Consider the following 12,406-nt stretch of genomic DNA (forward strand, 5'->3'; position numbering starts at 1 on the left):
TTTGTCAGTAGGCGAATATTATGTACTTAACATTAATTTACTTAAGCTACAACTATTTCTCAATGTGCTCCACCTTATAATATTCTTTATCTTATATAAAGTAGAAATCCTCTTTAGATTTTCCCCCGATGTGTTTTTTTACATTATGCACTATGCAAAGCTGCAAAAAATATAGATTTTTCCTATCATACACCTAGCGTTTTACCACGGACTTGTATTTCGAAGGCAAAATCTGAAAACTGGAAGTCCCGTGAAGCTAAAGCCTGTGCAATCTGGGATCCTGCCCTAAACACTAACCTTAACCCTTATGCCCTTACCCTAACTATAACCATAACCTAACCCTACCATTTTAAAACGTTAACTTCCCAAGGATCCCAGATTGCACGGACCGTGACGCTAATAGTGTTCAAAGTTTGTAGTTACCACATCCGGGTCTTTTGCGTCCTTAGCTACCACTCCAAAAGAAAAACATCACCACGCCTGCTTCAACAGCTATCAGGTATCTAGACTATATTTATAATTTAACGAAAAATACAACAGAACATTTGATTTATTTACCTATATACTTAATTCAAAATGCTCGATTATAAAATTGGGTTACGTTAACGTTACCAGAGCACCCATGGATATTACGAGAGGCAGTTTAGACGATATCTCCCGCCCGGCATCCAGCGAGCGTTCTCGCCCCGGTAGCCGTGTATCAACTGTGTTAATGCCTGACGTCGGGAGAGTTTGTCACCCCAGCCCGACGTCCCTGGTGGTCCTGAGCGATGATGCCCCCAACAATAAGCAGGTACCGTACCTGCAGTGGCGATTTTAGCATGTAAATCTTGTTGAGGCAATAAAAATAAATAAATAAATATGCATGCCAGCAAAGCCACTACACAACACAACACTAAACAATACATTAATTGCACTATAATGGTGACAAACGGTGCCCACAAACTGTTAGGGCCTTCATAAAGCTGTCCCAACACAACAGCAGAGCTTTCTTTTCAGCACCATGGAGTGAATCCTTACCACCCCTTCACCTGGCTATCAGCGGAGCCTTGTCTGGCAGCGAAACAGTTAATTCAGCCTCATTTACTGCCTTAAAAAAAAAACATAGCTGATATGGCTGACTTGCTTGAACAAATGTGGTTTCTACTGACAATTGAGATGTACAACCTATGGCATAAGGGAATGATGAGCGTATAAGAGGCAATCCGTAATTTCCATTAAGACATTAATGAGCGAGCTAGGACGGACGTAGTCAATATAACTATTTGTTCAGCACTTTTGAAATGTACAGCGACAGAATTCATTACATGGGCCGTTCTTACAGTATTCTCCCTGTACACCAAGTTAGAACCATAGGATCAATTATTTATTTATTTTAAATAAATAAATAAAGGGGGCATATAAGCAGACAATGAAAACTCTTACAATATTCGATGATTACAGTTCTCTAAAACAGGCTATAGGCTACATGTGCACCACCAAGTCAGAACAGTAGGCTAAGTTATGAGGGGGAAAGGGACCAAATTATTAGGGTGAGGCACATGGGCTACTAACAGCTTCTACACAACATACACTTAGTATTACTTTCTTAGCTACAGTATACATATCTCCCTGGCATATTACATCATTTATGCAGCAGCCTACAAGACATTTTTGGACTCACCTTGTTGTGCTGTGTGCAATTGAACAGGAAAGTGGTTCGGCGGTCCTTCTTGTGGGCAGATCTTGTCATCAAACTTTGTCATCAAAGTCTGGCATTCTCTGGATTTATGGTGCTTTCAAGAAAACTGGGAACTCTGAAAAAAACAAGGTTGAATCATGTCGTCAGTGATCTTCAGGTCAGAGCTCTAGAAAGATAATTCTGTGTTGGATGACCGTTCAAAACGTATTGTTTTTTTCAGAGTTCCCAGTTGTCTTGAACTCACTGAAGTCTGAGATTTCCCAGTACCGAGTTTCCAGTTGTTTTGAACGCGGCAGAAGTCATGCTGGATTGACAGCATGGCCAATGTATTCAACAAATTTTCTGGACCATGGTGTTGCATGTGAATGTTAATCCTTTTAATCTTGGAAAAGAGACCCTTAAATGCAGACTTGGACCACACACCTTCTTTCACATTTTGTTACATTACAGCCTTATTCTAAAATGTATTAAATACATTTTTCCCTCATCAATCTACACACAATACCCAATAATGACTAAGCGAAAACAGGTTTTTAGATATTTTTGCAAATGTATTAAAAATGTAAAACAGAAATACCTTATTTACATGAGTATTCAGACCCTTTGCTATGAGACTCGAAATTGAGCTCAGGTGCATACTGTTTCTATTGATCATCCTTGAGATGTTTCTACAACTTGATTGGAGTCCACCTGGGGTAAATTCAATTGATTGGACATGATTTGGAAAGGCACACACCTGACTATATAAGATCCCACGGTTGACCGTGCATGTCAGAGCAAAAACCAAGCCATGAGGTCGAAGGAATTGTCCATAGAGCTCCGAGGCAGGATTGTGTCGAGGCACAGATCTGGGGAAGGGTACCAAAAAATGTCTGCAGCATTGAAGGTCCCCAAGAACACAGTGGCCTCTATCATTCTTAAATGGAAGACGTTTGGAACCACCACGACTCTTTCAAGAGCTGGCCGCATGACCAAACTGAGCAATCGGGGGAGAAGGGCCTTGGTCAGGGAGGTGACCAAGAACTCGATGGTCACTCTGACAGAGCTACAGAGATCCTCTGTGAAGATGGGAGAATCTTCCAGAAGGACAACAATCTCTGCAGCACTCCATCAATCAGGCCTTTTTGGTAGAGTGGCCAGACTGAAGCCACTCCTCAGTAAAAGGCACATGACAGCCTGCTTGGAGTTTGCCAAAAGGCACCTAAAGGACTCTCAGACCATGAGAAACAAGATTCTCTGGTCTGATGAAACCAAGATTGAACTCTTTGGCCTGAATGCCAAGCGTCACGTCTGGAGGAAATCTGGCATCATGTTTTTCAGCGGCAGGGACTGGGAGACTAGTCAGGATCGAGGGAAAGATGAACGGAGCAAAGTACAGAGAGATCCTTGATGAAAACCTGCTCCAGAGCGCTCAGGACCTCAGACTGGTTCACCTTCCAACAGGACAACGACCCTAAGCACACAGCCAAGACAATGCAGGAGTAGCTTCGGGACAAGTCTCTGAATGTCCTTGAGTGGCCCAGCCAGAGCCCAGACTTGAACCCGATCTAATATCTCTGGAGAGACCTGAATATAGCTGTGCAACGACGCTCCCCATCCAACCTGACAGAGCTTGAGTGGATCTGCAGAGAAGAATGGGAGAAACTCCCCAAATACAGGTGTGCAAAGCTTGTAGCGTCATACCCAAGAAGACTGGAGGCTATAATTGCTCCCAAAGGTGCTTCAACAAAGTACTGAGTAAAGGGTCTGAATACTTATGTAAATGTGATATTTCAGTTTTTAATTTTTGATACATTTGCACAAATTTCTATAAACCTGTTTTTGCTTCGTCATCATGGGGTATTGTGTGTAGATTGATGAGGGAAACAAACAATTTAAATCATTTTAGAATAAGGCTGTAACGTAACAAAATGTGGAAAAAGTCAAGGGGAAAGTAATACTAAGTGTATGTTGTGTAGTAAGCTGTTAGTAACCCATGTGCCTCACCCTAATAATTTGTTGCCTTTTCCCCTCATAACTTAGCCTACTGTTTTGACTTGGTTGTGCACATGTAGCCTATAGTCTGTTTTAGATAAGTGTAATCATTGAATATTGTGAGCTTTCATTGTCTGCTTATATGCCCCCTTTATTTATCTTACGGTTCTGACTTGGTGTACAGGGAGAATACTGTAAGAACAGCCCATGTTCTGAATTCTGTCGCTGTACATTTCAAAAGTGTTGTGTTGTGTAGTGGCTTTGCTGGCATGCATCTAAAAATGATTTTTTCAGTTTGCCCCACCAAGATTTACATGCTCTGTGTGTGGCCATCAAGATTTGTTTGCTCGAGACCTAAGATACGTGCACATGATTCATGCATACTAACCGAAGTCTTGCAGCTGTTTACATGGTTTTGCGCATGTGCCAGGTGATAGAAATTTTAACAGCAGTACCGTCGGTTAAATAATACTTTCTTATGGATATTTTGGCAAAAATGTTGACCCACTGAAGGACCAACTGCACAGACAACCGGTAGGGTAAGTCCAGATGTAACCTCATCCCCAGGCTATTGCGCACAGAGCATATAAACCTGGGATATCAAAGATTCAAAGTTGGCCTTAGTGGGAGTGACCCACTGAGTAAAGTATTTGAATCATAACATTTATGTGAATCACACGTCTGCGAGGCGTATTGTGGGAGATGATTGGTTGGTAGATTAAGCCAAAGCCGATATGTGCCTGGAGTTTCTCCACGTCTTTCTGTTTTGGCTAACGGTCTTTCTGCATTGGTTTAAAAAGGCCACGTTTGATGCGTTGGTCCTCCAGACTTCGCACATTTGGGCGGAAGTGTCTGGGAACGAGATTAGTTCAAATGTAATTTGATTCAACATTCTGGCTTGTAAGGAAACTTTCCACGTTTTTGCAGCTTTGTTTCAGACTGTATACCAATAATTGGTATCACAGTCTGATTTATTACATTTTACATTGACATTTTAGTCATTTAGCAGATGCTCTTATCCAGAGCAATTTACAGGAGCAATTAGGGTTAAGTGCCTTGCTCAAGGGCACATCGACAGATTTGTCACCTAGTCTGCTCAGGGATTCTAACCAGCGCCCAATGATCTTAACCGCAAGGCTACCTGCCGCCCCTATAATTAGACAAGGGTCGGAGCAGTTTGAGAGCAGTGTTGCCTATATTCAACCGGTAGAAAATGAATGGTGGCAGAAGGCGGTAATCTAACGCTATGTTAACTTTTATGCCTATCTGAACTATACTGAAATAGTAAGATCATCTTGTTGTGTACTCTTAACTTGGCTTTTAAAAAATTATTTTACTGTTACCCAGTCCTTACAAGGCAAGCCAACCCTTTATCCTAAACGTTGCTAGTTTAAAAAATATATATATCTGCCTCTAGCCAAGTTTCTAGACCGAGTGGGACTCAGGTCTTGTTATAACATATACCCACCCACCTTGCTAGTTATTCCCGACCCGTGACTGTGCCTGTTAGGCAACACTTTTCCCACCTCCGAAGGTACAGTATATCAGTAATCGGTAGACGGTTCTGATTGAAAAGTCGTCATTTGTATCACTGCGGAGTGCCCAAGAAACAATTAAATCCAATTGTAACAATATTGAGTAGTTATTTATGATGCAAGGTGGTTTGTATATTAGTCAGTCTCGACTCTCCTTTAAAGCCGGCTGTAATGTCGAAAGCGCACGTTTTCGCTGCCTTCGGCTGAGTGGCTTTCATGTGCACGAGCACCGCTGATCGGTGCTCGTGCAGTGTTCCGCCCCCCCGCCTAGCTCCATTGAAAATGTATGGGAAACTGCCTCCACTTCTTGTCTGGAAAGCCCTTAAGACGGAATGTTAATGTTAAAATAACTATACTTACTGTTATTAACTGTAAACATGACGGCTAACGTTGTAGGGCTAATCTGCCTCCTGACTTTCCCCATCAATGGGCCTAGAACCTGCGGTTTGAATAGATGTTACAATTACTTTCCTAGGATCACAGCAACTCGCATGAAAACCTCAAGTCTCCAGATGAAAGTCTTCCTGAGAAAGGTAGGCATAAGTACATATCACTATGACATTTTAGGAAGTGGAATATATATATATATATATATATTTAAAAAAAGATTAACGTGTGTGTATGTATGCATCTCTTTGAATGAATGTCCAGATCACTTCATTGGAGATGTATCTGATGAGGAGAACGAAGATCCAGAACTCCAGATGGCCATCAAGAAAATGAAAATACTTGATAAAATCTTGGCTTCAAGGATCTCAAATGAAAAAGAAGTCAAGAGAAAAGGGAAGGAGCTCCATCAAAAACTATGGCAGGAACTTTTGGTAAGCACAGGGATACACAGAGTACACACATGAAATGACATTTAAAAATGTGTATATGCTAAAGGCTATTTTCTACCTATTTCTGTGCAGCAGATAAAGCCCAACAGATATTCAGAATGGGCAGATGAAGCAGAAAATACAAGGATGTTTTTGGCCCTGGCTCCTTCCAGTAGTAAGTGAAATAGTATACAGTAATTCCAGAACGCAGATCATTGTGGATACTGTCTACAACACATTGACTGACTTTGAGGACAATGTACTCATATGCCAAATTACGATTCCATGATAAACAAAAAAAACATTATTTATACTGTATATCACCATTTCCGATGAGCTTTTTTTTGTATGGGATATGTCACAGCAAATTGATAATGTTATTTAGATTCAGTCTCAGAATTTGAATATGGTAATTTACTATTAATATGCAGGCTATGTGTTATAATACATTTTCATTCACCCTAGCTCATGGATCCAGTGAAGAAGTAGACTTTGTTCCTGTGTTTGGGACTCAAGTGCCTAACAAAGAGTATGAAAGACACAACAGACAAGTGGAGGAAAGTGAGTTTGTTTAAATATGCTGAAACATAATTATACACTTTACATCATTAAGTTGCTCATATGTATGTAGGCCAATTTACACTGTAACTAGTCCTGTAACAAAGTTAGGCCTACATTGCAATGCAGTTTTAGTATTCTATGCTAGATGGCAGTATAACCTAGGAAACAATGTAACTGTTTTGTACTTTCACTGTGTATTCAGTTTTCTTGGTGCTTTCATTTCTGAAAACACCACATAGGCTACAGGTTTCCCTCTAAACTATCCATGAACAACTTTTCCCATCTTCTTTTAAATTTGCTGTATGACATGTCACTCAGTCATAGTTTGAGAGCCATGAACATTGTGGAGTGGGCTCTTTTCTAATTGCATGTATTTCAGTGGTTTCAGAAAAATAACATGCATCAAGTCAAATCAAATCAAATTGTATTTGTCACATACACGTGTTTAGCAGATGTTATAGCGGGTGTAGTGAAATGCTTGTGCTTCTAGCGCCGACAGTGCAGTAATATCTAACAATTAATATCTAACAATTTCACAACATATACCCAATACACACAGAACTAGGAAGGAATGGGATTTAAGAATATATACATATATGGAAAAGCAATGACAGAGCGGCATGGACTAAGATACAGTAGAATATTATAGAATAGAATGCAGTACAGTGGGGAAAAAAAGTATTTAGTCAGCCACCAATTGTGCAAGTTCTCCCACTTAAAAAGATGAGAGAGGCCTGTAATTTTCATCATAGGTACACGTCAACTATGACAGACAAATTGAGAAAGAAAGATCCAGAAAATCACATTTTATGATTTTTAATGAATTTATTTGCAAATTATGGTGGAAAATAAGTATTTGGTCACCTACAAACAAGCAAGATTTCTGGCTCTCACAGACCTGTAACTTCTTCTTTAAGAGGCTCCTCTGACCTCCACTCGTTACCTGTATTAATGGCACCTGTTTGAACTTGTTATCAGTATAAAAGACACCTGTCCACAACCTCAAATAGTCACACTCCAAACTCCACTATGGCCAAGACCAAAGAGCTGTCAAAGGACACCAGAAACACAATTGTAGACCTGCACCAGGCTGGGAAGACTGAATCTGCAATAGGTAAGCAGCTTGGTTTGGAGAAATCAACTGTGGGAGCAATTATTAGGAAACGGGAAGACATACAAGACCACTGATAATCTCCCTCGATCTGGGGCTCCACGCAAGATCTCACCCCGTGGGGTCAAAATGATCACAAGAACGGTGAGCAAAATCCCAGAACCACACGGGGGGACCTAGTGAATGACCTGCAGAGAGCTGGGACCAAAGTAACAAAGCCTACCATCAGTAACACACTACGCCGCCAGGGACTCAAATCCTGCAGTGCCAGATATGTCCCCCCTGCTTAAGCCAGTACATGTCCAGGCCCGTCTGAAGTTTGCTAGAGTGCATTTGGATGATCCAGAAGAGGATTGGGAGAATGTCATATGGTCAGATGAAACCAAAATAGAACTTTTTGGTAAAAACTCAACTCGTCGTGTTTGGAGGACAAAGAATGCTGAGTTGCATCCAAAGAACACCATACCTACTGTGAAGCATGGGGGTGGAAACATCATGCTTTGGGGCTGTTTTTTCTGCAAAGGGACCAGGACGACTGATCCGTGTAAAGGAAAGAATGAATGGGGCCATGTATCGTGAGATTTTGAGTGAAAACCTCCTTCCATCAGCAAGGGCATTGAAGATGAAACGTGGCTGGGTCTTTCAGCATGACAATGATCCCAAACACACCGCCCGGGCAACGAAGGAGTGGCTTCGTAGAAGCATTTCAAGGTCCTGGAGTGGCCTAGCCAGTCTCCAGATCTCAACCCCATAGAAAATCTTTGGAGGGAGTTGAAAGTCTGTGTTGCCCAGCAACAGCCCCAAAACATCACTGCTGTAGAGGAGATCTGCATGGAGGAATGGGCCAAAATACCAGCAACAGTGTGTGAAAACCTTGTGAAGACTTACAGAAAACGTTTGACCTGTGTCATTGCCAACAAAGGGTATTTAACAAAGTATTGAGAAACTTTTGTTATTGACCAAATACTTATTTTCCACCATAATTTGCAAATAAATTCATAAAAAATCCTACAATGTGATTTTCTGGATTTTCTTTTCTCATTTTATCTGTCATAGTTGACGTGTACCTATGATGAAAATTACAGGCCTCTCTCATCTTTTTAAGTGGGAGAACTTGCACAATTGGTGGCTGACTAAGTACTTTTTTCCCCCACTGTATATACAGTGGGGAGAACAAGTATTTGATACACTGCCGATTTTGCAGGTTTTCCTACTTACAAAGCATGTAGAGGTCTGTCATTTTTATCATAGGTACACTTCAACTGTGAGAGACGGAATCTAAAACAAAAATCCAGAAAATCACATTGTATGATTTTTAAGTAAACCATTTGCATTTTATTGCATGACATAAGTATTTGATACATCAGAAAAGCACAACTTAATATTTGGTACAGAAACCTTTGTTTGCAATTACAGAGATCATACGTTTCCTGTAGGTCTTGACCAGGTTTGCACACACTGCAGCAGGGATTTTGGCCCACTCCTCCATACAGACCTTCTCCAGATCCTTCAGGTTTCGGGGCTGTCGCTGGGCAATACAGACTTTCAGCTCCCTCCAAAGATTTTCTATTGGGTTCAGGTCTGGAGACTGGCTAGGCCACTCCAGGACCTTGAGATGCTTCTTACGGAGCCACTCCTTAGTTGTCCTGGCTGTGTGTTTCGGGTCGTTGTCATGCTGGAAGACCCAGCCACGACCCATCTTCAATGCTCTTACTGAGGGAAGGAGGTTGTTGGCCAAGATCTCGCGAAACATAGCCCCATCCATCCTCCCCTCAATACGGTGCAGTCGTCCTGTCCCCTTTGCAGAAAAGCATCCCCAAAGAATGATGTTTCCACCTCCATGCTTCACGGTTGGGATGGTGTTCTTGGGGTTGTACTCATCCTTCTTCTTCCTCCAAACACGGCAAGTGGAGTTTAGACCAAAAAGCTCTATTTTTGTCTCATCAGACCACATGACCTTCTCCCATTCCTCCTCTGGATCATCCAGGTGGTCATTGGCAAACTTCAGACGGGCCTGGACATGCGCTGGCTTGAGCAGGGGGACCTTGCGTGTGCTGCAGGATTTTAATCCATGACGGCATAGTGTGTTACTAATGGTTTTCTTTGAAGCTGTGGTCCCAGCTCTCTTCAGGTCATTGACCAGGTCCTGCCGTGTAGTTCTGAGCTGATCCCTCACCTTCCTCATGATCATTGATGCCCCACGAGGTGAGATCTTGCATGGAGCCCCAGACCGAGGGTGATTGACCGTCATCTTGAACTTCTTCCATTTTCTAATAATTGCGCCAACAGTTGTTGCCTTCTCACCAAGCTACTTGCCTATTGTCCTGTAGCCCATCCCAGCCTTGTGCAGGTCTACAATTTTATCCCTGATGTCCTTACACAGCTCTCTGGTCTTGGCCATTGTGGAGAGGTTGGAGTCTGTTTGATTGAGTTTGTGGACAGGTGTCTTTTATACAGGTAACAAGTTCAAACAGGTGCAGTTAATACAGTTAATGAGTGGAGAACAGGAGGGCTTCTTAAAGAAAAACTAACAGGTCTGTGAGAGCCGGAATTCTTACTGGTTGGTAGGTGATCAAATACTTATGTCATGCAATAAAATGCAAATTAATTACTTAAAAATCATACAATGTGATTTTCTGGATTTCTGTTTTAGATTCCGTCTCGCACAGTTGAAGTGTACCTATGATACAAATTACAGACCTCTACATGCTTTGTAAGTAGGAAAACCTGCTAAATCGGCAGTGTATCAAATACATGTTCTCCCCACTGTACATATGAGATGAGTAGTGCAAGATATGTAAACCTGATTAAAGTGACTAGTGTTCCATTTCTTAAAGTGGCCAGTGATTTCAATAGGCAGCAGCAGCCTCCAATGTGCTAGTGTTGGCTATTTAACAGTCTGATAGCCTTGAGATAGAAGCTGTTTTTCATTCTCAGCTTCATTTCCAGCTTTGATGCACCTGTACTGACCTCACCTTCTGGATGATAGCGGGGTGAACAGGCAGTGGCTTTTGGCCTTCCTGTGACATCGGGTGCTGTATGTGTCTTGGAGGGTGGGTAGTTTGCCCCCGGTAATGCGTTCGGCAGAACGCACCACCCTCTGGAGAGCCCTGCGGTTGTGGGCGGTGCAGTTGCCGTACCAGGCGGTGATACAGCCCGACAGGATGCTCTCAATTGTGCATCTGTAAAAGTTTGTGAGGGTTTTAGGTGCTAAGCCGAATTGCTTCAGCTTTCTGAGGTTGAAGAGGCTCTGTTGCGCCTTCTTCACCACACCGTCTGCGTGGGTGGACCATTTCAGTTTGTCGGTGATGTGTACGCCAAGGAACTTGAAGCTTTCCACATTCTCCACAGCGGTCCCGTCGATGTGGATAGGGGGGTGCACCCTCTGCTGTTTCCTGAAGTCCACGATCATCTCCTTTGTTTTGTTAATGTTGAGTGAGAGGTTATTTTCCTGGCACCACACTCCCAGAGCCCTCACCTCCTCCCTGTAGGCGGTCTCGTCATTGTTGGTAATCAAGCCTACGACTGTTTTGTCGTCTGCAAACTTGATGATTGAGTTGGAGGCGTGCTTGGCCACGCAGTCATGGGTGAACAGGAAGTACAGGAGGGGGCTGAGCACGCACCCTTGTGGGGCCCCAGTGTTGAGGATCAGCGAAGTGGAGATGTTGTTTCCTACCTTCACCACCTGGGGGCGGCCCGTCAGGAAGTCCAGGACCCAGTTGCACAGTGCGGGGTTCAGACCCAGGGCCTCGAGCTTAATGATGAGCTTGGAGGGTACTATGGTGTTGAATGCTGAGCTATAGTCAATGAACAGCATTCTTACATAGGTATTCCTCTTGTCCAGATGGGATAGTGTGATAGTGTGCAGTGTGATGGCGATTGCATCGTCTGTGGATCTATTGGGGCGGTATGCAAATTGGAGTGGGTCTAGGGTGACAGGTAAGGTAGAGGTGATATGATCCTTGACTAGTCTCTCAAAGCACTTCATGATGACAGAGGTGAGTGCTACAGGGCGATAGTCATTTAGTTCAGTTACCTTTGCTTTCTTGGGTACAGGAACAATGGTGGCCATCTTGAAGCATGTGGGAACAGCAGACTGAGAAAGGGAGAGATTGAATATGTCCGTAAACACACCAGCCAGCTGGTCTGCGCATGCTCTGAGGACGCGGCTAGGGATGCCGTCTGGGCTGGCAGCCTTGTGGGGGTGAACATGCTTAAATGTCTTAATCACGTCGGCCATGGAGAAGGAGAGGCCACAGTCCTTGGTAGTAGCACTGTGTTATCCTCAAAGTGGGCGAAGAAGGTGTTTAGCTTGTCTGGAAGCGAGAAGCCGTTGTCGGCGACGTGGCTGGTTTTCCTTTTGTAGTCCGTGATTGTCTGTAGACCCTGCCACATACGTCTTGTGTCTGAGCCGTTGAATTGCGACTCCACTTTGTCTCTATACTGATGTTCTGCCAGTTGAATTGCCTTGCGGAGTGAATAGCTACACTGTTTGTATTCTGCCATATTCCCAGTCACCTTGCCATGGTTGAATGCGATGGTTTGCGCTTTCAGATTTGCGCGAATGCTGCCATCTATCCACGGTTTCTGGTTAGGGTAGGTTTTAATAGTCACAGTGGGCACAACATCACCTATACACTTCCTGATAAACTCAGTCACCGTTTCAGTGTATATGTCTAAATTATTTTCAGAAGCTACCCGGAACATATCCTAGCGTGATCAAGTT

At 43.0% G+C, this 12,406-nt stretch overlaps 1 protein-coding gene across 2 annotated transcripts in view; it reads left to right on the top strand.

The window, feature by feature from the left end:
• Nucleotides 1–436: 436 nt before the first annotated feature.
• Nucleotides 437–12,406, top strand: part of fsip1 (fibrous sheath interacting protein 1) — a 74,379-nt gene continuing 62,409 nt past the window's right edge. Inside the window, exons 1-6 of one of the 2 annotated variants that reach the window (XM_041855196.1) lie at nucleotides 437–499; nucleotides 616–793; nucleotides 5,666–5,723; nucleotides 5,842–6,011; nucleotides 6,102–6,183; nucleotides 6,474–6,569. In XM_041855196.1, the coding sequence (XP_041711130.1) occupies nucleotides 623–793; nucleotides 5,666–5,723; nucleotides 5,842–6,011; nucleotides 6,102–6,183; nucleotides 6,474–6,569 (577 nt within the window). In that variant the 5' untranslated portion in view covers nucleotides 437–499; nucleotides 616–622. The remainder of the gene's footprint in view (nucleotides 500–615; nucleotides 794–5,665; nucleotides 5,724–5,841; nucleotides 6,012–6,101; nucleotides 6,184–6,473; nucleotides 6,570–12,406) is intronic. The other variant, XM_041855198.1, reaches the window with a different exon arrangement.

The sequence above is a fragment of the Coregonus clupeaformis genome, chromosome 29, assembly GCF_020615455.1.
Source record: "Coregonus clupeaformis isolate EN_2021a chromosome 29, ASM2061545v1, whole genome shotgun sequence".
NCBI classification, from domain to species: Eukaryota; Metazoa; Chordata; class Actinopteri; order Salmoniformes; family Salmonidae; genus Coregonus; species Coregonus clupeaformis.